At 47.8% G+C, this 25,608-nt stretch overlaps 1 protein-coding gene across 7 annotated transcripts in view; it reads left to right on the forward strand.

Annotated features, from left to right (window-relative positions):
• Nucleotides 1–25,608, forward strand: part of ULK1 (unc-51 like autophagy activating kinase 1) — an 81,894-nt gene that overhangs the window by 50,852 nt on the left and 5,434 nt on the right. For 3 of the 7 annotated variants that reach the window (XM_040602041.1, XM_040602080.1, XM_040602089.1), the window contains 14 exons: nucleotides 1,676–1,764; nucleotides 3,811–3,976; nucleotides 5,271–5,331; nucleotides 5,673–5,762; nucleotides 9,756–9,881; nucleotides 13,483–13,634; nucleotides 14,486–14,569; nucleotides 15,142–15,404; nucleotides 16,056–16,240; nucleotides 17,068–17,183; nucleotides 17,771–17,914; nucleotides 20,432–20,619; nucleotides 23,300–23,478; nucleotides 23,600–23,718. In XM_040602041.1, the coding sequence (XP_040457975.1) occupies nucleotides 1,676–1,764; nucleotides 3,811–3,976; nucleotides 5,271–5,331; nucleotides 5,673–5,762; nucleotides 9,756–9,881; nucleotides 13,483–13,634; nucleotides 14,486–14,569; nucleotides 15,142–15,404; nucleotides 16,056–16,240; nucleotides 17,068–17,183; nucleotides 17,771–17,914; nucleotides 20,432–20,619; nucleotides 23,300–23,478; nucleotides 23,600–23,718 (1,962 nt within the window). The remainder of the gene's footprint in view (nucleotides 1–1,675; nucleotides 1,765–3,810; nucleotides 3,977–5,270; nucleotides 5,332–5,672; nucleotides 5,763–9,755; nucleotides 9,882–13,482; nucleotides 13,635–14,485; nucleotides 14,570–15,141; nucleotides 15,405–16,055; nucleotides 16,241–17,067; nucleotides 17,184–17,770; nucleotides 17,915–20,431; nucleotides 20,620–23,299; nucleotides 23,479–23,599; nucleotides 23,719–25,608) is intronic. The other 4 variants (XM_040602049.1, XM_040602072.1, XM_040602057.1 and 1 more) reach the window with 4 other exon arrangements.

Here is a 25,608-nt window from a genome sequence, read left to right on the forward strand (position 1 = left end):
GAGGAGATCACTGTGACCCTGGTTGAATTGTTACAGCAGTTGATTATCTATGGTGAAACTTATATTTTAAATTTACTCTTCTTTGGTTTCGTTTTCCTGCTGTTGGATCTTGTTGCATCTCTGCCAGGCTGAGTAGTTCAGCATCTCAGTGGTTGTTCTGTTTGTGCCAGGAAACACTGGTCCAGGCACCCTTTGCCCTTTGACAGGCTGCATGGAAAGATGTCTTAAAGCCTTTTATCAAAAGGTGTATTCTCCCATTCTTTTATCGTTAGAACATTGTTTCAATGGTTAATTGCAGAGAGATGTACTTTTATTTTTCTAGCTGTTTGGATAGAGTAAGTACTTTGTAGTATCTAATGTGGTTGATGACAGAGGTAGTTTTACTTCAAACAGAAGCGTTCTTCTTCTAGGTGTTATTAACCTTCCTTGTATAACTACGGAGTTATCAGCACAGATCCTGTAGAGGTAGAAATCTGTTACCAGGTGCTAATTCTCTGCCAGCACAATGGAAGAGGAGCAAAGTGTTCCTCTCCTCACTTCAGTATTGCCCTGATCTCTTAAGTCATTCAAATACCAAAATGGTTGGTATTTGTATGAGTAAAATTGGTATTGGTCAGAGTAAAATCTGACTTCAAGCTGCCTTGAAGTGGGGATGCTGGACTCTTCTGCAGCTTGTGCCCTGTTCAGTCAGGTGCAGATGGACTGGGGGATTTGAACTACTAAACGCTTCAAAGTCCTGTAAATAGCCAGTGTTACCTTTGACTTGTCTTCCTCCTCGGCTGAGCATTTCAAAGTTATTTACTGAACCTCACTTGTATAAGTCATTGGAGTTAAATATTCTTTTCTTCTGTGATGCCTTAATCACCTTTTCTGCCTGAAGGTCAACGCTAACTAGTCCTTTCAGTGTCAGCTTTATGTCTCTGTGAGAGTTACAAAAGAAAGTTCAACACTGAAGTGAGTAAAATGGGCAGTTCTGAGGTGGAACAATAAACCGTAAAAGGACAGGATGCAAGACTAGCCTGTGCTCTGGAACAGTTTCTGTGCAAAGAGATTGAATAAACAAAACCTCTTTAACTTGCAGAAGTGGCTGAGGGAGAATGTGCTGAGGTATAGGAAGCAATGAACTAATTCCTTGTGGAATGGCTAATTCTGTGGGGGTTTTGTAGCACGTGGTCTGGGATGCCCAAGTGACGGTTTGGGCGGCGAGCACCTAGGGCTTGAGTAGCCACCGTTGCATGTGTGCTAAGCCACACAGTCTGATGAAGGAGAAACTGTAAGGATATGTTCTGGCTTCTACCCTCTGCCCCTGACATGAATCAGTCCGCTTTTCTGTTCATCTTTCCACTCATTTGCAAAGATGCTTTGGAGGCTCTTTAGGGCAGAAACTGTCTTGCTGCCTGTGTAGGTCAGCTGTCAAGTGGTCAGATGGTGTGAGTGAGACCTTCCCCCACAAGAGCTATAACCATGAAGCAGTGTAGAGGGGAGTGGATGGGTGTGAATCATGTAACTGAACAGAATGCTAATTTTTGTCCTCCTTTAATTGGCTACATCTGATATTTGAGATACATGATGGTATATGAAATGAACCTGATGGGAAAAGATGGAAAAGACCTTTTATTATTGATCGATCTTAGTTTGACAACTTCTTTTGTTTTTTGTCTTTTGCTGGTTTTAGCTGCTTCCGTGCCAATGCCTTCTTATCCCAGTTCAGGCTCTGGTAGTTCCTCCAGCAGCTCTTCTACTTCCCACCTGGCTTCACCTCCCGTAAGTACAGCTCAGGGGATGCACACTGCTTGTGTTAATGGTCTCCCTGCTTGCTGGTTTGAAAGAAGGTCTCTGCTTTTGCTGTCTTCTGGTGCAAGTCCCTGAGCACTTCAGTTCTGCCTGAGTTTAGTTCATTGTCTTCTCCAGTCCGTTTAGAGTTTACATCCCGCAGGTTGTCTGTCTCTCCACATGTTTCAATTTGCCATTGCCTATTATATGAAAAGCCTTTATGAAAGGAGTTGGTATTAATGAGACTAGTTTGTCTTGGCAGAGATGGAAGGCTCCTTGGAATCAACAAACAGTCACTAATTCAGGGTATAGCACTGCTTACTTGGCTGCCAGTTCTCTGTTTCCAAGCAAAGTCTCTGCAGCGTGACAGCATACCCACCCTTCTGTGTAAGGTGACCCTCCTCCTTTCTGACCAGCATTTCCAGGTGCCAGAGGGACATTCAGCAAAGCTGTTTGCTCAGACCAGATCTGCCACAGTCTGGTGGTCTTGTGAGAGATGATCTGAACTGACAGTTTTTTCTCTCTGGTTACCTGAAATGATGAAGACTTCTCTGGAGGGGCAGAATATTAACTGACCAGCGAAGTGGCATTCCTCCAGCTTGCTGAACTGAGAGCTTGTTTTTGGAGGCTCTTGGTGAAAGCTGCCTTTTGACTTTGAACTCGGGAATGCTGGTGGTGTGATGGGCAGGGCAAGGGAGAAGGGTTGAATTTCTTTCCCCCTGGCATTACTGCTTTTTTGCTTTGTTTTCTGAGTTTCCTTGGGCCAAGGCGTCTCAGCCTGGTGTGGAAAAGGCTGAGAGGCACTATATCAGAAGTTGATATAGGTGCTGGACAGAGAAGAGAGGCTCTCCTCTGAAAGTCACATAACTGTATTCCCAAGCGCTTCTTCCTCCCCCTGCAGCCCGGAGCAGAGGGTGGCTGGCTGAGGCCCTCCTGTCCTTAAGACTCCAGGAATGGGTAGATGGTGTGAAAAGCAGTCTCTCCCCTGAGCTTTCCTCGTCTGGGGGCCTCAGGGTAGTACAGACTGGCTGCCAAACTGAGAGGGGGTCCCATGTTGGAAGGGTACTGCTCTGGTCCTGCTCTGCATTTTGAAGTTTTGCTGATGGAGGTGTGGTGGCTCGGCATGTGAAAAATGCCCCATCTGCAGGGCAGAGCTAGCAGATTGGGTGGAAAAGAGACAGCTTTGACAGTTGGGAAATTCCTTCTGCGTGTGTGCACTGCATGCACAGTGAGGGAGAGTCTTTGGAGGGTGAACAAGTCCTTAACTGGCCCCAGGTGAAAGCTGGTTCAAGTCTTTCTCAGCCTAAAAATGCATTAGGATAAGGATTGTGATCTGCTCTGTGGGCAGTTCAGTGGTCTTAAACCATCTGGCCTCTTCCATCTGTCTGCAAAACACGAGGATTGCAGAGCTATTTATCATTTGGCTGAAGGAAGTAGAAAAATGGGACTTTTTAGGGTCTGTCCTGCCTCTGATGGCTGTAAGGTGTCACCTATCGAATGCTTAGGCTCCTTCAAGCCTTTCTTTAACTCCTTATCAGCACTGCAGCAAAACAGGGTTGTTCTGAAATTGCAGGGACACACGTACGTGTTCCTGAGTGCTGCTTACTACAAAAGCGCAAGTAGAGACCAGATGGTTAATGTTTAAGAACAAACAAAAAAACAACCCAAAAGAACAACCAAAAGTATCTCCAAAATCTCTTCTCTGTTTCACAGTCATACTAAACTGAGTTGATAGAAAATGCGTGGTTGATCCAGAAAACCTTAGTAGAGGGATGCAATACCTCAAGTGAATTTTTCTTATCTGTGGAGCATCAGACAAGCCAATAGTATGTTTTGTATAACAAAAGATGCACTGTTCTGACTTGGACATAAAAGGTTGTTCCTTTTCAGTAAACTAAACAGCTGCTTCTGGCAAACTATCAGCCCTGATTTATCAGCAAAATGTTGTTTGTAGCCTCGTACAGCTCAGTTTAAAGGATGGAGCAGAACGATGAAGGAGCTGTGCTGAAGCCAGTGTTTGTTTCATCCTTGCATTAGCAGTCCCTTGGAGAAATGCAGCAGCAGCTGCAGGAGAAGGCGCTGGCATCTCCGACCCAGGATTCGCCCGGCTTTCTGCACGGATCGAAGGACTCCGCTGGAAGCAGCAGTAAGAATTCATCCTGTGACACAGATGACTTCGTTATGGTCCCAGCACAGTTCTCAAGTAAGGTGGTTTCTGTAAATGTAGAGGTTCTAAGCAGAGGGGGATGTGGATGTTAGGGATAGTTCCTAGGAAGTTGAAAGAGCAATTAAACCTGTCTGTTTTGACTGAGTAACAGGAATGTGTTTGTTCTCAAGTTGGAAGTGACATCTGGCTCACTTGCTAGTTTCGTAGGATATTTTGTAGTTACCTTCGAAGGTAGGATTTGAGAGTAAATATTACTCGGGAACCTCAATAAGAGATTGAACCTGGTAATCCAACTGGAAAAGAAGATAAGTAGGCTCACAGGGAAATGTCTTTCACAGAAGCTGTTCCCATGTCATCCTGTCTTCAGTTTCACTCAGCATCACAGCCCAAGACAGGATTTCAGCTAGCAAGCCAGATTTTACACTTGAAAACATACCTGAGAAAAGCTAAGAGATGTTGGATTTTTCTTCAGATGTTTTATATTTAATTTTAACATCTCTGTGTGTTTATACTGTGATAGGAATTGCTTGAAAGTATGTATGTATGTGGGGGCCAGGGCTCCAGTTCAACCACATGCCTGAGTTTGTCCACACGAGTCCTGACTTAACCAGCAGAAGGATATTGTTCAAGCTTGGCCATGTGTATGATGCTTTGCTGAGCTGGAACTTGGTGATAAATGCTGTGATTCCTCCTTTCACAGTTGCGCTGCTTGTGTTAAAACAGGAATTTGGAGCAGTAGAACTGGAATCTGTGAAAGATCTCTGCTGTGCAATCCAATTCAGTGTTGCTTGTGTTTTTCCTGGGAACAGTGGTGGGACCAGTACACACTTGTCTTGTGCTAGTCATGTTTTCAGTGTTCAGATGTTTTGGCAAAGGCACAAACTTCCTACATGGCGTAGCCAGCTGCCAGCTCGTTTGGCTGCCCTGAATTTTTGCCTCTTAGGACACGGATGTTTCGGAGCCCAACTTGCAATAAATACCTTTATTTATTAAAGACACATTATATATGTGTCTTTAATACACAGCAGCTAATTGCTTGCACCAAGTGGTCGTATACTGATTGCCCTAAGTGATTCTGTCAGATTTCGGCCCCCTTCCAAAAGGACTCCATTTCAGCCTGAATTTTCCAAAACTTCAGGGTATAAGGATTAGCAGCATCCACATCAGCTTCAGCCCACATGCATTTTCCAAAATGCTGACTTCAGAAGCAACTCATCAGGTCTTGGAGGAGCAGGAAATTCTACCCAAAATCTCAGTTGCTCTGAATATACAAAGATTTTTAAGAAAAACATCTCGAATTAATCTGTTTCTGCACTTCCTTGTTCCGCAGGTGATTTGACTGCTGAGGCTGCAGGAGGGAAACCAGTCCAAGACAGCCTGATGTACAGCGGGTAAGACCACTAAGGCAACTGCAGTTGCTGAGCCACTAGAGCGTACTGTGTGTTAGGGACTTCTGGATTCTGGTGGGTGGGAGGGTAGATGTTGCTGAGTTAACTTTTGTTTCAGGAATAACTGTCACCTGCCTGATGGTGACCAGTTTCAGTTTGATCATCAGCGTGTAGCACCTGAATACCAGAGAGTGTGTGGGACAGCGTGACGGTCCTCGGGGCTCCTGCGAGTAGGCTCAGCAGAGGGTGCTGGGCAAACGCAGCTCTGTTGCTGTGCTTTGCAGAGCAGGGAGCAGGGCTGGTTCCCAGGCTCCAACAGCTGGGTTCTTTCTCTCATTCTTCAGGAGTTCTCTGGTGACTTCAGCAGGCTTGGAAAGCCAGGGAAGGACACCATCTCCTTCACCCCCTTACAGCAGTTCTCCTAGCCCATCCAGGTAAGAAAGACTGTTCAGTGGTGACTGTGCAACACTGATTAACTGCACACTCATTGACTTCCAGGAGGGGATTTTACAGATACTGGTATGCTGGGCAAGATCCACATCTCTCCTTTAATTAAAAGTTAACAAGAAACACCCAGGAGAAACTGCCCAGCCTTGGGCACTGATCAGTCCCAACACAGAGCCTCTCTCCCTCTTCTGGCCCCTCAGGAGGAGCTAGGAGAGAATGCAGTAGAGCTGGAATCAGCTCTGTTCCCTAGGGAGCCAGGGATTATTCTCAAGCAGAAAGTACATGTGCTCCCACTGGCATGTATGTGCTACTCATCCCCTCTGTGCTCAGCCTGCAGAGGCGGTTAGTTTTCCAGCTAAGGACCCTTGTTTCTAAATTCATGCAGTGAATTAGGGCACAGCACTTCAGGCAAGGCTGAAATTACGATGGTCTTGAACTACTGGGCAAATGTGGAGGGATGTCGCTCGTTGCCCCTTGCTGTTGAAGGACAGATCTGGGCCTACTTCGGTGTTTGGAGTTTGCTTGAAAATCCAGAAAGCTCCTTGTGCTGTGTCTGTGTAAAGTAATGCTGCTACGTGGAATTTGTTTACCCGTGAAGGATACAGGAGTAGGAGTAACAAGTGCAAACAGGCGTTGTCATAGGTTTACTTCCAACTAAACCAGTTGCTATAAACTCAGCTTTGTAGGTGCCGTCCAGCACTGCCAGTGGGTCCAGACACATTTGTGTTCAGAAGACGTGAACAGTCTGCAGAAGGCGATCCCATTGACTCTAGAGCTTGAAGCTTTAGGGTCTGTGCTTGGCTTGCAGGGAACTGGTGGTGTTGCTTCCCATCTCATTCCTGCTCACTGGGGAAGCAGGACAGCTTTCATCTTCTATTCTGTCAGAATGGCACCTGTTGAGGGAGGATGACTGAAGGGGATTTCAAACTGGGAGATGGATGACCCTAAAATCTTTCTTAAGAAGAAAATGTAGTCCCAGGCTATGGGTTGAACATACTCATCGCATAAACTGAGCCCAGAAAATGACAAAACATAGCCTCAAAGCGAGGAGAAAACATAGCTCAAAGCCTTGCTGACGCGATCAGATTAATTGGCAAGCATGTACCGCAGTGTGGAGTTTAATTGCATGAGGCTTCTTATGCTATCGCCTGCTAAGCTTTTTAACAGCTTATTCCTGAACTGATTCCTTTGCATTCAGGGGATCTGTCTTTATTAAGGGATTTGACCTTCTTTCTGGAGAGCGGTGAGTGGAAATGCATGGAAGTTGGCTACAAACACTGCCCACTTTTCGCTGTTCACCACTGTCTTCACCAGGCAGGCCTTGCTGTGTTCTACTGGGTCACAAGGTGGCAAGTCACTGCCAGCAGCAAGGATCTAACCGTGCTTCTGCTCTTACTGCCTTTCCTACTCATTCACAGCGGCTTCTTGTGGGGCAGATGCCAAACCCCGTAGTGCTACTTCCAGCTTTCCTGTTTGCTTTGAAGAAACACCGAAAAGTTACTTCTTACCCTGTCCAGGATGGGGAATAAGACATAAGTAATGAAAGATTGGAGCAGTCGCTCCGAATCCAGAGTGCAAGGCACGGTCTTTCATCTGTCCCCTGAAGTGCTTTGAACTGGTGCCACCCATTAACGTGGGCTTCAGTGCCCTGCACTGCAGATGTCACGAGGCCCCTTGGCTCAGCGCTCGGCTTCACTGGCGCAGAAGGATCCTGATTTTCTCTCCGTCTTTGCTCCCTCGGAAGCAGCAGTTTTCCCTTTCATCTGTGGCTCTAGGCTAGCAAGCAGCGCTGGATGCAGTCCAACTAGGACAGAAAGCAAAGGCTATTTTAGAGTGGCCAGCAGCGGCTTTTCCTCAGGATGTCATGGTACACTCCAGAGCAGCTCTTCTTAACTAAGAGGGTAAGGACTAGGCAGAATTAAAATATGCTGATAGTTGATTTTTTTATTTTTATTTTTTAAAACACTTCCTTGTGGGAGATGCTTTGTAAGTCTAACCAAGGTACTTCCTTGGACATATCCCACAGCAATGGATTTCATACCATTTCCAGAGAGCTTTTAATTACTGCCAAGTAATTAAACTCCCTGTCCCAGCTTTATCTTTTGGTCTTTGCAAATTTATGGCCAGTTGTAGTCCTTAAGGCTCGAGGCCAATTAACAAGTCTAGTATATGTCACCTCGTTTGAATGCTTTCTTTTGCAACTTGCACCTTGTGGAGAAACCTGGCTTCTGTAAGGACTTGATATGACTCTTGGGAAGAAGGGAAGGATCCTTTCACTCACGAACCTCTTTTCCAAGAAAGGATTTTGGCCAGATTGAAAAGGTAGCGTTTGAAATGTGTGTTGAAAGTCAGGATATGTACAAAGTTTGATGTGAACCCTCAGATTTCGTGTTTAAACCTCTGCTCATTTTATGTCTGTAATGACACAGTGTCTTACGCTGATGGAAGGCAGAGACACCAAAGCCTCACCTTTCTGCTGAGCAATTGGAAACCCTGAGTGCCTTTGTTGTATTGTGTGTCAATGAAGAGTCAAGGCTTCTGTGCTGCCTTTTAGAGACAGGTGTCAGATTAAGAGTCTGTTATCTTGGTGGAAGAAACGAGAGCACGCAAGGAAGAATACAGAGCACTTAATTAGTAAACCTGTTGAGAGAGGAACGAAGAAATGGGAATCACTTTTTGATCTTTAAGCCTTGATGAAAGAACTCTTCCAGTTATTTAGCTCTCCTGTGATGGAGAACTGTCTTCACATGCACATTGTGGAGATCTGCAAGCACATCCCTGCAGGTCAGCTTTGTTCGCCGCTGTCACCGTAAATCACAGCATACTGCTGACCTTCCCCAAAGAAGAAATTCTGGTAATGGGATGCTTTGAACCGCCACATAAGTCACAAACCCTTCTCTCTTCCCCTGTGTACACGTGTATGTTCTTGCTGAATTTGATATCTCCTTTTATCTTAAGTAAAACACTTCTTCTGTGAGTGTTAGACCCGAAGAAGTGGCACTTCCTGCTTCTCAGGGGCAGACCCAGGTGTGTGTCCTCAGTTGGCAACAAGGAAGACTGCAGAAGCCTTCACTACCAATAAGATCTTTCTTGTAATTGTGCGACATCCCTGCAATTGGTGTTGGCACTTGTAAACAGCATTGCCGTGGCAAAATTAACCCTAGAATTCTGGAGCCTTTGGGATAAGACTTTAGGCGGCCACTTCGTTAGATGTGGTATTTGGATGGTTTTTGTATAGCGTGGTGTACGGGCTAAGAGTAACAGGGCAAACTGTCACCCAGGGGAATAGGTGTCAGGTGTGAGCTGATTAACCTGCTTTGGAAGGAATCAGAAGTCTGAAGTTTGCAGAATGGGCCTGTTGTATTTTGTATGTGTGATGTTCTAGCTGACCTTGATGAGTACAGAGGTACCAGCGCCTGTCCCTCGAATTTATTCTCTCCCAAGTTGCCTTCTCCACTTTATAATTAACTTGCAGATGCTCTGATATACGCCACAAGTTTGTATTCTCCTTATGGCATGCTGAGGCTTTCATGGAGATGCCATTGCTGCACCAGTGCCTCTGCATGAATCAGTCGCAGGTAGCTCTTGGCAGCAAAACCTCTGCTGGTGTCCTTTGTGAGCCACGACTGTTTAGCCCCTGCTCGATGATGTGCTCATTGGCCGAGGATCTGACCTGTTGGAAACTGGGCCAGTTGTGGCCTGAAATAACAGGGCGCCAGTTTTCTTGGAGGGAGTGGTGTGCTTGGGTGCATGTTTTAACTTCAGTGTGTGGGCGGGAATTGTGGTGGCTTTCAGGAGATGTGTGGTGCCCCTTCCCTTTGATACGGCTTTGAACTGCCTCCCAGTGTGAACCCGCAGCCCAGGAGCAGCCAAGGGGATGCTCCCTGTGTGCGGGTGCTTTACGAAGATAAAACCTCCAGTCCCCTGGCTGAAAGCCCACCCCTTACAAGAGGCTTTCTTTGTGTGTCTCCTTTCAACAGCCGGCCAGGTCAGTTTTCTAGCAGCAAGTACGGACACTCGGTGCCCATTCCAGTCCCAACACAGATTCACAACTACCGGCGGATTGAGCAGAACCTGCAGTCCCCCAATCAGTACACCTCTCCCCGGTAAGTGCTGGAGCTGGGAAAAGGGGGCTGTCGTCCTACAGCTTGGGGGTGGTAAAACAAACTGCTTTACGGTTTGTTCTCCGTACCTCCAAAAATTTTCCTATCTGCTGGGCCCTTCCCCTTGCCTGTAGGAAGCCAATGTGGTGCATGTTTACATGTACCGTAATTTTGGGGTATTTTTGTAGAGGTGTTGAGATTTATTCGATTATTATTGATTTATTTTGATTATTTAGTTGATATATGTGTACTGTATATTTTGTCTGTGTGCATGTACATAAGACAGCTGCCATCAACTTGTAGTGCACGCTGAGCCCCTTTGACTCTGGCAGCTTTTTCCTCGTGCCAGCTGTGGGTTGGATATCCAAGCAGAGAGACCTATCCATCTGGCAGATGCCCTTATAGAAGGAAAAAGTTGAGATAAACAACTAAAATGAATGGGGGTACAAAACTTACCTGACTTTACCTTAATTGGCTCCTGGAGCTAGTCATACCATAGATGATGTGTCTTCCACGAGTTGCATATTAATGTGGTTATGCAGGCAGGACTGATTAAATTGTGAGCAATTTATGCCTGTGAGGCAGAGCGTGTTTCCTGAAGGCTGTCAGGAAGACCTGGATGCCAGCCATCAGCTGTACAGCTGACCATCTGAGTTCAGTAGTAATGCCTCGTGCATCCAAGACACATAGGGCTTCTGTCTCTTCTCACGTATAACTTCTGATTCTTACAGGTTTGAAATCTGGGTTGATAGCAGCAGCCCAGGTCCGTAGACTGGTTGGAAGGAGACTCATACAGGATCTTAAAGCAGGGGCATTCAAGCAGAAGTGTCTGTGAGGTGTTTTGTCATCTTTTGGATGAGTTGCTTTGGTGTCTGGATTAGTTAAAAGTTTAGATTTCAGAAGCAGGGTAATACCTACGTCCGCTTAAGTTTGAGCTTCAGCCAGCCTAATTCAGGATAAGCCTTATTCGAAGTGGGCCCAGAAGGAGAGACACGGTATCTTGATATTAATCAGGGATCAGCAGAGAGATTGCTTTGTGCCAGTGTTACTTCAGTATGTTACTTTTTTAACATAACACTATTAATGCTATTTTGTGTTCCCTTCTTTGAGTGTGTGGCAGGTTTTGTGGTAAACTTCTTCCCGTTTCCTATGTGCGTTGTGTTTTTTACAGCACAACTTGTGGACTCTGTTAGGGTTGGAACTCACTAAAGAGTCGTGGTTATCCATGTGACGCATGAAGTGAGAGCACTGGAGAAGGCGCAGAGGATGCCCCTCGGTGCGCCATGCCTACCCCAGACCTGGGGACAGGCTGCTGAGTTCAGGTTCACAGTCTGCAGCCACCACTGGGGGATCAAACTGTTGTGTTTTGCTCCTTTTAGTCACCACTGTGTAATGTTGAGATTAGCATCATCCCTGCAGAGGAACTTGAATGGACACAATCAGGATGATTCACGGTCTGCTTTTAGCATCTTCTCAAAATCTCTGACGTCACGTTTTGTCCTGCCCCAGGAAGCCATATTTCTCTCTCCCCATCACTTCCTCTCATGAGCAAATTCAGTAGACACCCTTCAGAATGGAAGGAGAAAACTTCATCAAGCATTTAATATGTGATTCCACTTTTCCATCAGGTGCATCAAATAGCCCATTGCAGCCAAGTGCATCGTCATGTTTGCCAAGTCATTAGGTTACAAACCGTGATGACACTCTTGTTTCTGAAAAATCAGCCACTGTCACCTGACTGGAAGGTGTATGCCTGTGTGACGTAGCTTGTTTGTGGACGGATAGGTGGCTGGTTGAGGTGCTAATTAGGTGTGTGTGCTTTTGGCCACATCACCTGTCCTGCTCATCTGCTTGCTTGCTTATCCCATGTCTTGTAGGGTGGCATTTGACATTCCACATCTTTCAGCAGCACAGTCAGCTGGTGTTTTTTTCTGCAAGTTCCTGATAGATAGTGTTCAGCCTTCTGGATGGCTCATATTCTGGAGAGTCAGAACCATGGGAGAGCAATACTTTCTGCCGCTGAACATCTCGGTATCTTTCACCCTGCCAGGTGTCCACTTCCTTTTTGCGTATTCATTTTGCTTTGGGGCCAGGCACATGATGAGCATTAGGCCTCTGAATCTGGAGCAACCTGAAGAGAAGTGATTTTTAGGTTAAAATTTTAAAGGATTTCCTTTTTTTCCAAGCATGTGAGTGTAGCATGGATTCATTTGGCTGCAAAATATAGTAACACACTGCAGAGGGGAGCAGGGGAGGGGGCTGGCAGATCAAATTCTTGTATCTCAACTACTGAAACAGATTTAAAAAAAAAAAAAATATTATTTACTTTTTTTCTGAAATGTAGCATAAAGTAAAACATACACCTAGTAGTGTCGTTGAGCGGTAGATGTACTGACACTTCATCGGGATGACTGTCATTCCTGGGTAATGTAGCTAGTCCTGCTTGCACGGCTGAAACCCGTGTGCCTTTGTTCCTTCTGTTCAGGTACATATGGACAGCTTAATGCAGCATCACTGCAAGAGGAGGCAGGATCCCTTGGTGCAGCATCTTTCAGTGACTTAAGCACGGAGGGTTTTTTTCACCATATTCATTGATTCCTGTCCAGAAAAACACCTACTGGCTGAAACTGATGTTCTTATAACAAGGGGAAAAAATGTTTCCAAATTGAGAGTAGAATGAAGGATTTGATGGAAGGACTGTTTTCTCGTATACGGGAGTGTAATGGGAATCTTGGTGAAGGAGCCTGGCGAGGCAGAATGGCATTTCAGTAAATAGAATTTAGGTTCTGTGTCTTCAACGAGCAGTGAAAACATGGAAATATTGAGAATTAATTAACTAGTGTACAGTAATCTCCCATCTCTCTCCAGAGTGATGGCATCGCTGTACTCGCTTTCCCGCTAGTCTGGTTTTCTCTTTTGCTTCATTTTAGCAGCTGAGTAACACTTGGGGTTCCTGCAGGTGTGGGCTGTCCAAATTAATTTTAGCTCCCTCAGGTGAGGCTTCACAAGGACTTGAAGGAGCTCGGAGCCCAGACAGTTCTGACTGTCCAGCCCAAAAAGACATTCCTCTGGGCAGTACCGAGCTGTTTCAGATCTGACAGCTACACACTGCTCTGGTTTGCTCTGTAGCTTCTGATTTGAGTCAAAGCTCCATGGCAGAGCAGTGCCTCAGCACAGCTCACCTCCACCCGCACAGCCTGCGGAGCTCAGCGCAGGAGGGGTGCTTGAACAGTTCTCAGGGAGTTTGGAGGCACTGCCCGGGGCAGACACCTTGGCTGTGGCAAGGTATGGATCTATGCTTGTTCATGATTGACAGGGATATTGGGAAGCATCTAAAAGTGACTGAAAAATTAGCTGTAAGCTAATCCCGTTCTTTCTTTTCATTTGTTCTGCAAAATTTTGTTTGGATTGAAGCTCTTGAGAACAGGCATTAGCATCTTAATCTGTATTACTGTAGTCCTAGAACAGTAGGATTTTGATTGAGGATGAACAGTTGGGAAGCTCTGCTTCTGTGGAAGCAGCTGTGTGTGTGTCTGGTGATAGGGTCTTAGTCTCCTGTACCGGCACCTGCTGTAACACGTGTGCTGCTGTTGTTTCCTATAAGGTCTGGTACGGTCCGGAGGTCTAGCAGTACAAGTCCTCTTGGTTTTCCTAAAACTGGTGCTTCCCCTCCTTATCCTGGAGAGCATGGATCTGTGCCCAGCTCTAGAAAGCTCTCCTTCGGCGGTGCCAAGCCATTTACGCCATCACCACAAGGTAAGAAGTCAACTGGCTTGTTGCTGCCTGAATAAAATTGTGTTCCTCTTTGCTGTAAAGAGGGAAGTTATGACCAGCTGTGGCTGCCAGGTAACAGGGAATTCAGGTGGTTGTGTTCCCCTGTGGCTCTTTTCAACAGATGATTTGACAAGTGTTGTGGCCTCAGTAAAATGGAGAGGAAAATACCTATTAGCCCCAGGAAAGGCAAGCTTTGTTTTGGTGTCTGTATCAAATGTTTTGCTGCCCTCTGAAGAGGGCTTCTGTAAGTGCATTACTCTTACTTCTGTAAGACTAAGTACTGGCTTGGACTGGGGTAAGAAAAATTGTGAGCCAGTTTTTGTCAGAGAAAAATTCTGGCCAGCTGTGGAAGGGCTTCAACTTCACTGTTGAAACTGAGAAGTAGCTGTCTGAGTATCTGGTAGCCTGACCCATATGCTAACAAGCAATTCAAGTGGAAAGGGTTAAGAAAAACCCCACTGTGCAACTGATGGAACTTGCTGCTTTCTGTAAAGGGACAGACTGTGATGTAACCATCTATTCTGTATCCCTGGAGTCTCCAACCCTACATTTATTAGTCTCTGCCGGTGCAGAAATGCAGAATTTTTGTATTCTATTCCTCTCAATTAATGTCACTGCAAAGTTGGACTAAAACTTGCTCAACTAATACCAGGCAGCGTTTTTTTTTCCTCCTTTTACAGGAGTTGCTGATCTTTTCACTGCACAGCTAGGGCTGAGAAAATGGAAGAGATAACTAGCATCTTTCTATAAAACAGGTGGTACGTAGTGTTGCCATTGCCTGTGGAAATTTAATACTGAGTAAACTTTCTTCTTTTTATTGTGTTCTGTCAAAGTTGGAACAATCCCAGAGCAGCCCGGCCAGACTTTTATCCCTTCTTCTCTTGGAGCAGAAGTGAGAAGCCGTATTCCTGTCACAGGTGCGTTGGTCCTTACCTTCCTTCATTACTCCTATGGATAAGGCCGGTACCGCAGTCTCGGGCACTCCAGATTGGGAGTGTTCCTTCAGCATCTTCTCTTGATGCTTGCCCTGACAGGATTTCTGTGTGCTGGTAGGAGCTGGGGTTAATCCATTCACATCCCATCAGCCAGCATCTTCCAGTGCTGACAGACCCTGTGTCACAAAATCTTGAATTTGGGACTTCGAAGTCGATGAATTGAATGAAGGAAAAGCATCTGAAAATCCCCAACGCCCCCTCTGCCAGGTGGCCTGCTTGATGTGTAATTTCCTTGCTGCTGAGCTCTGGCAGTCGGGTCCCTTTGTGTAAGGGCTGCAATGAAGGGAAGAAGCTGCGCTTTATTTCCCTGTTGTCCGTATCTCTCCCTCCTGTAGAGCCAAAACCCGATGAGGCTGGCACTGCCCAGAGTGCCATCCTTAGCCATCCACTGAAGGCTTTGATCTGTAGATGTTTGAGCGGTGAATCCTGGGATCAGGCTGGCTTTTTGTGTTAGAACCAGCATATGATGTGCTTTGTCATTCTGGGCCCTCCAGGTTCCTCGGCACCCGAACACTCTCCTCGAGGGATGGGCTCCCGGCTCCACAGTGCTCCCAACCTGTCGGATTTGCATTCCTGCAGGCAGAAGATAACCAAGCAGCACTCTGATCCTCTCGTTGCTCACTTCGGTCATACCCCCGTCAGCCAGCCGCTGCAGATTCATGGCTTGCAGCACTGCCGGCAGCTCAGATCCTCACCCAAGCTCTCAGAGTTCATGCAGAGAAGCCCTTTGCCAACTATAATGGGCTCCCCTACCAAGGTAGGTGAAGGAGTCTGCTTCTGGGTTTCTCGCAGCCTGACCTGTTGGGTTATTTGGGGATGAAGTGCTGCGTGATCAGGCAACTGCGACCTGGATTTCTCACCACTTGTTTGCTTTTCGTTGGGGGCTGTTTAGTGATCTGTGTGAAATGGGTTAGTGCCCTGGTTCTCAGTGGACAGATCTCAGTTGGCAGCAGTGTCCACCATCTGAGCAGAGCCCAGGGTTTTAAACGGACGATGGAAGGGAGCTGCCCTGATGAGGCAGAAGCACATCAGTGACTGGTGGTGCCTGGGCTGCTTTGCTCACACCGTTCAGCTTGTGACGCAGGTGTGTGTCCGCTAGGAATCCCCAGCAGAGACGGCAGACGGTGGAGCAGGCAAAACAGCCTCATGTCTCATACGAAGCTGGCACACTGACAGCTTTTTCTCTGCTTATGTTAAGCTGCTAAAATTTTCAGCAGTTTTTTGTCCTTTTGTTTTAGTTTTTCTGGGATTTAGGACAAGTAACTGCGTGGGGTGGGATTTCTACCTCTTTATTTCTGGCAGGCTGTTAAGCATACCATTTATTTTTGATAAACAAGTCAGGGAGGCAAGAGGAGCCTTCCTCCTTCATTTTAAAGGCAGATCTCTGCTTTTTTTCTGTTCTTCTTAGGCTGTGTCCCCGTTTGAGTTTCCCAAAACCCCAAGTTCCCAGAATCTCCTCACTCTCTTGGCCCATCAGGGGGTGATGGTGGCTCCAACACGGAACAAGACCTTGCCAGATCTGAAGGAGATGGGGCATTTCCACTGCCAGCAAACTGGCTTGGGATTGAGGCCTGTGGAAGAGATCAAGGGCAGGTGAGCTATAGTCTGCTTTACACAGTGGCGCTTTGTTCCCTAACACAGGACAGGTGGGGCAGATTCCAAACCCCGGCTAACACTGAAGGTGTAAGGTAGCATCTGTAACCCTTCTGTAGTTACCTGCTAGCACCCTTGGACTGCAGGCACAGTACAAATGTTTTGAGTCTTCCTCTACAGGGGCAGTCCATGACCTAGATTCTATAAAATGAAAGGTTGTCTGCAGCTTCACAGTCTGTTTAGTGTCCATGGTTTCATCAAGTTGGGGGGGATGCAGGATTTTGTCCTTAGGCCAGACTCCCTGCAATTACACAGATGCGCGCCTTGCTGTTGGTGGAGCCTGTGCCTGTCATGGATGAGAGGGCGTTACGGGTGTTCCTTGTCCATCCAACAGTGGGCACAGGCCTTCAGCGTGGAGTTCTGTTTGAAAGCCACGTGCTGACTGTCACGAGCATTGCAGGATCGAGTCACTCCAGTGTTAGTATTAGGTTTTTCTTACATGCCTCTCTGCAGGCTGCGGCTTTCTCCAGTGATCTGGAGGAGTCCTCTGATACTAATTTCCATACTTCGATCAAAGAAAAATGGTATTGTAATAACGTTGTGTCATACTTGCATTCCTGCAGTTAGTAGTTGTACGCTTTCTTACAAGTGGCAGGAGGTGCTTCAGATGCTCTGTTAAAAGAGGAAGAGTGGTTACTTCAACGCCAGACTGTTCACTGCGTAGTGTTAAGTGGCTGTGGACCAGTCGTGGCACAGCCTGGAGTGGAAGTTAGCTGAAACCTTGCATCTGTTGACTGGCTGCATCATGTTATATGTCCTTTTTTTAGGTCTCTCAGCACAGGCAGGCTCACTGACCTGCTTCTGAAGGCAGCCTTTGGGGCACAGATCTCAGAAGCTGGCAGCAACGACAGCCTGAACAATGAGAAGCCAATGGAAATTGCAGGTAGGTGGGAATGCTGGGCAGATCTAGCAGGATGTCCTGGGCTGGGGCGAGCAGCTTGCCTACTTGCCCTCTGCAATGGGAGGCTGCTTTTCCAATGGCGTTTGGCAAAGGAAGTGACTGCCATGTGTGAGGAGCGTAACCATGTTTGCTTTCCTTTGCGGAGCGCTCGGAGGTCTGCGGGCTACGCATGCTGTGTAATTGCTGGCTAGCGGTGCGATTTGTGTAGGCAAGGCTTCCTCTTTTGACCCCTTCTGAACGTGATAACGTGGAGGTGGGGACTTTCTGCCAGGCAGCTCGAATACGAATGACTCGGCAAGGGTGGGTCTTCCTGGGCTTGCAGGTTGGGAAGCGAGGCGGGGAGAACAGCTGCAGCAATGCGTGACCCTGCCCAGGCTGGTGACCTGTAGCCCATGCCAGCCTGGCCTGCTCATGTTCGCGGGGGACACCTCCAAAGGGAGTGCGAGCCTGTGTCGGTAAGCACCATCTCCCAAGAGAGTCTGCAGGAACACAAACTGCTGGGTGAGGCACACCATGCGCTGAGTAACTTTCCTGTAATGCCAGTCTGCACCTTTCAACTGTCTCCCCAGCTCCCTCAGGTGCTTACGGAGGGACCCTGCACTCTGGTGCCCGGGCTGGGGGCTCTGCCAGCCCATCCCCAGTGATTTTTACTGTCGGATCCCCTCCCAGTGGAACAACCCCCCCACAGACCACGAGGACCAGGATGTTTTCAGGTAAAGGGCTGATACCTGCCTGTTCCAGTGGGAATGCCTGGGGGCAGAGCGATGAGTTGAATTCCTTGCTGCTGAACACTGGTGGAGGCAGAGGGCTGCTCAGAGCAGCCCGCAGAGCTCAGCTGGTCTAAATGCCTTTGAGGTTCTCGTGCTGGCTCCTGCCAACCCCTGTTATTGCTCATAACTGTTTGCACTGGCACAGGGACTCATGCCAGACAGTGGTTTTCCAGTACTGGAAGAGACAGGCAAACTTTTCTTCTACTTCATTGCTCTCTGCTTTGGGAGTAACGCTGCAGCTGTTCACAGACACACTGTTGCTGAGAGGTCAACAAATGCAAGGATGGTGTTGTGTTCTGATGGTTTTCCCATAGGTTTTGGATGAGCTGTAAAAGATGAGCGTGACCATCCGTGCCCGACAATTCCAGTGCACCAGTACCACTAGGAAAGGGCCAGGATGGCTCTGTATGCACAATTGTTGTGGTGTTACTGATGTTCTGAGCTGCTTAAGTAGGAGATGGGGAAGTGCACTCCTGCTTGACAGATACTTCTTTAATGATGCCAGTGCTCCAGCCTCATCAGCCAGCAGCTGAGGCTGTGGTAATTGGCCCTTTTGGGATGGTGTGTCTGTTAGCCGGAGTCTATGTTCAGTTTAAGAAAGTACTTGGACGTTTTTATTTGCATTTTTGGCTGTTTGGGTTCTCAGCTGTTCCTGATCTGAATGTAGTCAGCTCTGTTGTTCTTAATTATTGCAGGGAAGGGTTTGATGTAACCACAAACAAGCTGCTTGACTGGGATGGGGGGGATGCATGGGCTTAGTTCCAGGGTATAGCTTGCATTTCCGTCGTAACTAAAACCACTCACATCCTTGATTGTCTGGGAAGTGGGGACTGTAATCCTTTATTTGTCTCCTCTATTTAGAGGGTAAGCTCTGTAGAGCAGAGACTCTTACAAAGTGTCTGACAGGCCTGTAGCACAGTGGGGTTACTACCCTGGTTGCAGCCTCTAGCTACTGCTGCGGTGTTACGGGTAGAGAATTCAGACGTCCTGCATTGCTTTTGCGGGGATAATAGCAAGTCGGAAGCAGATCCAAGCACCAATTTTTATTTTAGCAGGTTGATACTTGGATGCCTAAGCATCTGCTGAACAGTCAAGTTCTTAGATGGGATGCCTGGGAGAGAGGGTTGCTGAATAGTGAACCTACAACACATACGGAGCATTAGGTCAAGGTGGTCAAAGCAGTGCTGCTTGACAAGCTTTGTTTATGAGGCCTGTGCCTAGCTCCTTATGCTACAGTTAATGCACAGAGTGAATGGTGAAAGGGGGGGCTTGGCAAGCTGAAACTCTGCACTCAAGTGCTTGGACAAGCCGTGAGTAAGGTCACTTGATAGACATTAAAGGAGAACCTTTTCGTGAGTCACCGTAACAATTTCTGCAAACAGCCTCTTGGAGTTACAGGATACCCAGAATGTGATATTGTTGGTCCTTGCCTCTCTCTGAAAGATCTGGAAATACTCTGCCAGTCTTTGATGGTCCACTTAGCTCTGAAGCATAGCTGCCAGCAGGGAGAGAGCTTTGGGAGGAGAGGAGACTGTGCCTCTCTGCAGATCAGTTGTGCATTATTACATTGCTGAACCCTTTGAAGGCAGGGTAGGGCAGGAAATTGAATTTGTGGGTAGAAGAGGAACATCTCCCTCCAAACCATCAGTGATAGTGGAGAGTATCTCCTTGGTAGAATTAGCAAAGTTTTGTAGCTGGTATTTCTTCCTGCTGTCAGACGGAATATACCCCTCTGTGGCAGTGTGTCAGGGGATATGAAGCCCTACCCTGAGACAGTAACTCCTTTTGAAGTGTCCATCTTCTATGTGCAGTGTGCTTTTAGGGTGGATTCAGTGGTCAGGGAGGGAACTGTCTGATGGACACTGTGTTTACAGGGTCTCCTGAATCCTGAGGTTAGAGTCTTAACTCAGCTGAAGTCAACTTACTCTCTGCCCAGCCACCTGTTGCTAAAGAGGGAGAAGCAGAAGTGCAGGGCACGTAGTGGGTGGTTCGCCCAGTTTGCGTGTAAGCTGCTTCTGTTTTAAAACGATGATAAAAACCTCATTTACCAGAGGTGCTTATTCAGTGATAGTGTAAAAGGTAAGGAACCAGGGTTCAAGCCATGCTGATCCGTGATGGGGAAGTTGGCTGTGGTGGGGTACAATAAGAGTCAGGCCAAGAAATTGTAGCAGGATTCAGAAAGGGTTTGGACAAACAAGAAACAAAGAGTACTTCTGAATTGTCTCCATAAATGATGGACATTCTGGAAGGTGCATGAAATCTGCTTGAGCTTGTAAGCTGGTCTACCTGAGTAGCTAAGGAGCTTACATTGGGGAATGGTTATTCTGCATCAAGAGTCCCTGCATCTTCCTCCAAAGTACCTGTTGCTGGATCCTACAGGATTGTCTCCTCTGCTGGGCGAGGAATACCTGGCCTGCTATTAATACCTTCAGTAATTCCTTTCCCTATTTTTCTTCTCAGTGGGGTCTTCCAGCTCTCTCAGCTCGGGAGGCTCATTCACCGGCAGGCACCTGGCAGTGGGGGCTGGCGGGGATGCTGTGGAAGGCCCCTCAAGTCTCCGGTATGCTTTTGCTGATCCTATCACCGCCAACCTGGAAGGTGCTGTTACGTTTGAGGCACCAGAGCTGCCCGAGGAGACACTCATGGAGGTGGGTACATCCCAAGGGCTTGGTAGGGGCAAAGGATGGGGGAATACACGTAAAGCCAGTCCAGAGGTCAGGTGGCTCCATGTTTGCAGCCAAGGGAGTTGCTTCCAAAGATGCTGCAAACTGGTTTCAAGAGAGAAGGCCGGTGCAGTGCTCAGAAAGCCCAGGGCATGTTTGGTAGCGTGACTCTTGAGCTTCAGTCCCTGAGACAGGCCGTGACAGGGGTTAAAATTCACCATTTCTAAAGCCGAAATTGCAAGTCGGAAATAGCGGTTATCCAATGCATTCTGAATTAACAGCTTCTGAAGAAAAATTTTGGGCCTTTTCCCTTTTAAAAGGCTCAACACATCAGTGATAGCTGACTGGAGAGTGCAGGTAGCTTAGTGTATCAAATGACTGCCTGCTGCATGCACCGACGGGGCAGGCAGTGATACGGCTTCTGCTGGAAGGATCTGGAAGAAAGCAAACCTGACACTTGTGCTGCTAATGGGAGTGGGGGGACACCACGTTCTGCACCAGAACGGCTGAACCAGATTGTCAGCCTGAAAGGCTGCCAGGCTCCCCTTCTCGGCAGGCTGGGGGTGGGCTGAAGCAGAGCAAATGCTTCTGTAGCCGAGATACATTTGAAATGTAGGTCAGGCTGCCCATTTGCAGATTCAGTCACGGCTTCAGCTCTGCTCGTGATACCTCTTTGGGCTGTCTGGGACTGGGGAAGGCTCTTTGTATCTGAATTTTGCTGGTGTTGCTAAAACCTCCTAGATGACCACAGAGATAAGCATACATTGTTTTAAGGATGTGGGTTTGCTCTTCTGCTTCAGGTTTTATTTAGCTTGGGGGTTTTGTCAATTATGCATTGAATTGCATTTGCTTGCTTAATTACCTGCAGAGCCACGGGGCTGGGACTTTCAGTGTTGATGTGTCACAATAGTAGTGAGTTTAACTGAGCATCCTACCTGTGTAAGGTCCCAGAATTATGGGGCCCTGACAGCTGCCACCACTTCAGACACTGGTCTGAAGAGAATGTCCTAAGGAGGCATCAACTTGATCTTGTTAACAGCACTCCGCTTCTATGTCTGTAATGAGTTGTTTGGGTTTGATCATCATTTCTGCAGAGTGCAGTAATCGTTTGCATGTCACACAACCTTTACACCATATTTCAAGACCCCTTTGTGCTCTGCGGAGCTGGCCAGAATGCAAACCTTGTGGATTTTCTGATTTCTGCTGATGCTTTCAGGGCATTGAAAGGTTACTGTGTGAGCACCCGTGTTTATCTTGAGCAAAGCTGTTGCACTGAGGCGGGTGGTTCTTCCATCTTTTCTAAAAGTTTCCTTACATGCAGACAAGGCAAATAGAAGGCTACATTTTAGTTTCTTTTGCAGTGCTTTAAAAACACGATACAGAGATGGCTACAGAAGGAAAGGCTTTTGTAACGCCAAATGAGGCCACGAATGTCAGCATGATTAACAGAAGCTGACTGTATAAGCAGGGGGGAAGGATTGTGCATTGGTTAGAGATACCAGGCTGAGACCTGCAAGTTCTCAGTGGTTTCCTGCTCTGCCACAAACTTCTTGTATGACTTGGCAATTACTTAATCTCCAAGTTCCTCCTCTGCTTTTAAAGAAAATAAAGGAAGGTGGAGATAACAGTTCCTTACTGTACTGGACTGTCCAGATAGCAAGATAGTGGGAGGAGAGATTTGTGTTTGAGATAGTCAAAGCTGCCTTAGCAGCCAAGTGCCTGAGCTAGTGAGTGAAAACCAAAAGCTTGCAGAACTTGAGCATGGGGTTTTTTGATAAATTCATGTAGGAACATCCTCAGCCCCCTTTGAGAGAACTGAGCCACTGACTATTTGAAGATTAAGCAGGTTAGCCACTTCTCTGCAGAGGAGAGTACAAACAATGGGGTTGCATCTGATCCAGGCAGCAGTTCACTTTGCAGACACACAAACATCCAACTCTTCCACAAATACCGACTTCCCAGAAGTGCTTGCAGCGACTTAAGCAATGCAGCTTCCCAGAATGGGATAATCCCCTTTGGTCTGTAACAGCAGAGGAAAAACTACTTTGAAACGAATGTTGCCCTTCATGTGAGAGGCTCCCTCACTTCCCTTCCCTCGCTAGCTGGACACCAGACAGAAGCTTGTCCTTGCTCGCTCTTCAGGGGCCTCCCGCGGGGCTCGCTGCACTGAACGGGGAGGATGTAAGGGCCAGGGGCTGAGGTTGGGCTCTAGGGTGGGACACGCTTGCTCCACAGATTTCTGTGGTGTGGGAGGCAGTGAGTCTCATGAAATCTACGCCCCGTTTCAGTTTTGTACCAGCATTGCTGTGGTGGGAACCAGTGCTGAGCCCCTGGTGCAAATGGTCTCTCCCCTTCCTGGCTGGAGCTGGGATCCTCCTTGGGAAGGGGGCTTGTAATTCTGGAGCAAGTCTCACCACCTGCCTGGAAATGCCTGGCCCGGGGCTGTTGCTTGCTGCTGTCCCTGTGGAGAGGGAGCTGGTGCAGTGTGCAGGCTGGGGGCCGAGTCTGGCTGCCCCTGCCCAAAGCAGAGGTGGGGGGGGGAGGCTGGGGCTCAAGTGTTCTTTCTGTAAGCTGGGCTGGGTTGCTGGCACGGCTCTAGGTGAGCAGCCCGCCCTGGCACGCCAGCTTTTCCTCCATAACCCCTGCCCTGGCATCCCTTCAACAGCAAGAGCACACTGACATCCTGCGCAGCCTCCGCTTCACGCTCGCCTTTGTCCACTATGTGATGGAAATTGCCGCCCTTAAAGGCAGCTCCAGCGAGATGAGCAGTTCCGTGGCATCAGAGTACCAGCTCCAGGAGAGTGTGGTGGCCGACCAGATCAGCCTTCTCAGCCGGGAGTGGAGGTATGTATGGACAGGGGCCAGCCGCCCAGCCCCCAAACCCTCCCTCGCTCCCCCTGCCGCATCCTTCAGGGCGCTTAAACCGCCATCCATCCCAGGGCGTTGCAATGTGCTTTCGTTGCAGCTACGCGGAGCAGCTCGTGCTGTACCTGAAAGTAGCGGAGCTTCTGTCCTCGGGGCTGCAGATGGCCATAGAGCAGATCAAAGCTGGCAAGCTGTGCCTCTCCTCCACCGTCAAGCAAGGTAAGGAGCTGCTGGGCTCACCTGGAATGGGAGTATTAAAAAGTGTGGCAAGGGGTATGGATGGGGGTGAGTGAGGGTGAGCCCCCACCGGCATGCCCAGGGGCTCATTTCTTCCCGTCCCCTTGCACAGCCCCATCTTTTTGATTTGCACTGAGGGGAATGTTCCTTTCTTCACATTGACTTAGTGTCTCAAAGCTCTCGCTCGTGTCCTGGTGAGAATCTTCAGCACTGGTCAGTGAGAGGGGAGGGTATCTTATCTGATTCCTTGTACATCTGTCTCAGGTGCTTGTTTGTACTGGATGTCAGTCCAGCTTAATTACAGAGTGCATGTCCTAGGGAGTGCTTACTTGGCAAATGGAGACCTGTCTTGGCAGTGATGATTTTTCAAGTGAAGCAAAAACACAGGAAGTAAAATACTGGTAATGCCAGCGTCACTCCTTTGCTGGTGTTATGACCTTGCATTTGCATCTGACTTGTGATGCAAGCTCGATGTGGTTCAGTGATTAGAAAAAACAACTTCAAAACTACCATTGTAATATTACTGAGGGAGCTTTTTGAAGCCCTTGAAGTACTTGACCCACTGGCCACCTTACCCAAGAGGTTAGCCTTTGAAAGTGCTCATCCTGCCTTGGGGTGGCATGTGAAAAATCGAAGCTAAATGCAGTGAGCACACATACATTGTAGCAGACAGTACAGAGCAAGATACACGGGTTGTAGCTACGTATCTGGCCCAAGTTCAGGCTAACAGGGAAGTTGGCCTAACCCAAATAAATTATTCCTTTTCAGGGCAGATTGCAACTTCTAGATTTGTAGTGTAATCTGTCCTTCCGTATGTGGGAGTTGGGCAAGGTTGTCTTTCCTTGTCTCTCTCCCCACAAAATACTGCTCCATTGGGGTTTTTCAGGGCACAGCGGGGACAGAAGGGTTTTCCAGGTACTTTTGTCCCATGCATGTGGAAAAAGCAGGGAAGCACAAGAAGACACTGCCCTGGAGTGTCCTTGGGTGGTGTGTGCCAGGCAAGGTCCCTACCCACAGCCATCCCCTTTTTCCTGATAATTTGGGGACAGCTGAGAACTCTGATTTAGTTCCATGGAAGAGGGTATTGCTGTATTTGTTGTTTTGGTTTTTAAATAGTCTCTCTTGACTGTCTTCTCATGGAGCTTTTCATTTTGCCCTCCTGATGTGACCCACAAGCTTTGGGGTTCCCACTCCCTCTCAAATTCCTTCTGAGCAAGGGTGATCTGATGGTTTGGTCATGACAGGGTTATGGTTTTGTGCCTCTTGTGCATCCTTTTCTCAGATGGCAGTCTCTTCTCTGGCTCTGCTCTCTTATCTCTGCCTGGGACAGCTAGATTTAGTTGGTCTGGCTGCCATGTGGGTTTGCCCCTCTGTGTGGTAGCTGAGAGAGGCTGGTTCGTGGTATGGGTTAATTTGCATCCCCCAGGAACAAATCATGCAGCGCGGGGATTTTCAGAGGTGCGTGTAGCAGCTAATACTCATCACGTGTTGGCAGGAGTTTGTATTCAGTATTTTGCGTAGATCCTGCCTTGCAGCTAGGGAGACTCAAGCCTGTGGTGTTGCTTGCTGTTTTAAATTGTTTAATTGCTCAGAATCATATTGGGTTCCTGATTGTCTGTCTCACAGCCTTTCCACAGGAGCTGTCGCGGTTCAGGGAGGGAGGTGGCCTTTCACAGGCATCAGTGTCTTTTTCTTTCTGGGACAGCAGAGTCCCAAGAGAGATTCCCTTGCTTAGTCAGTGCTGCTCATCCACACCCGGCTCCAACAGCTACCCCATGCAAGTCACGTACTTCTTCACAGCACGTCGTCACCCATCAAGTAGCAGAAGCTTTGTATCTGGCGTGTCTGTTGCTTCTGGTGGCGAGTGAGACA

The sequence above is a fragment of the Falco naumanni genome, chromosome 1 (assembly GCF_017639655.2).
Source record: "Falco naumanni isolate bFalNau1 chromosome 1, bFalNau1.pat, whole genome shotgun sequence".
In the NCBI taxonomy this organism is placed as follows: domain Eukaryota; kingdom Metazoa; phylum Chordata; class Aves; order Falconiformes; family Falconidae; genus Falco; species Falco naumanni.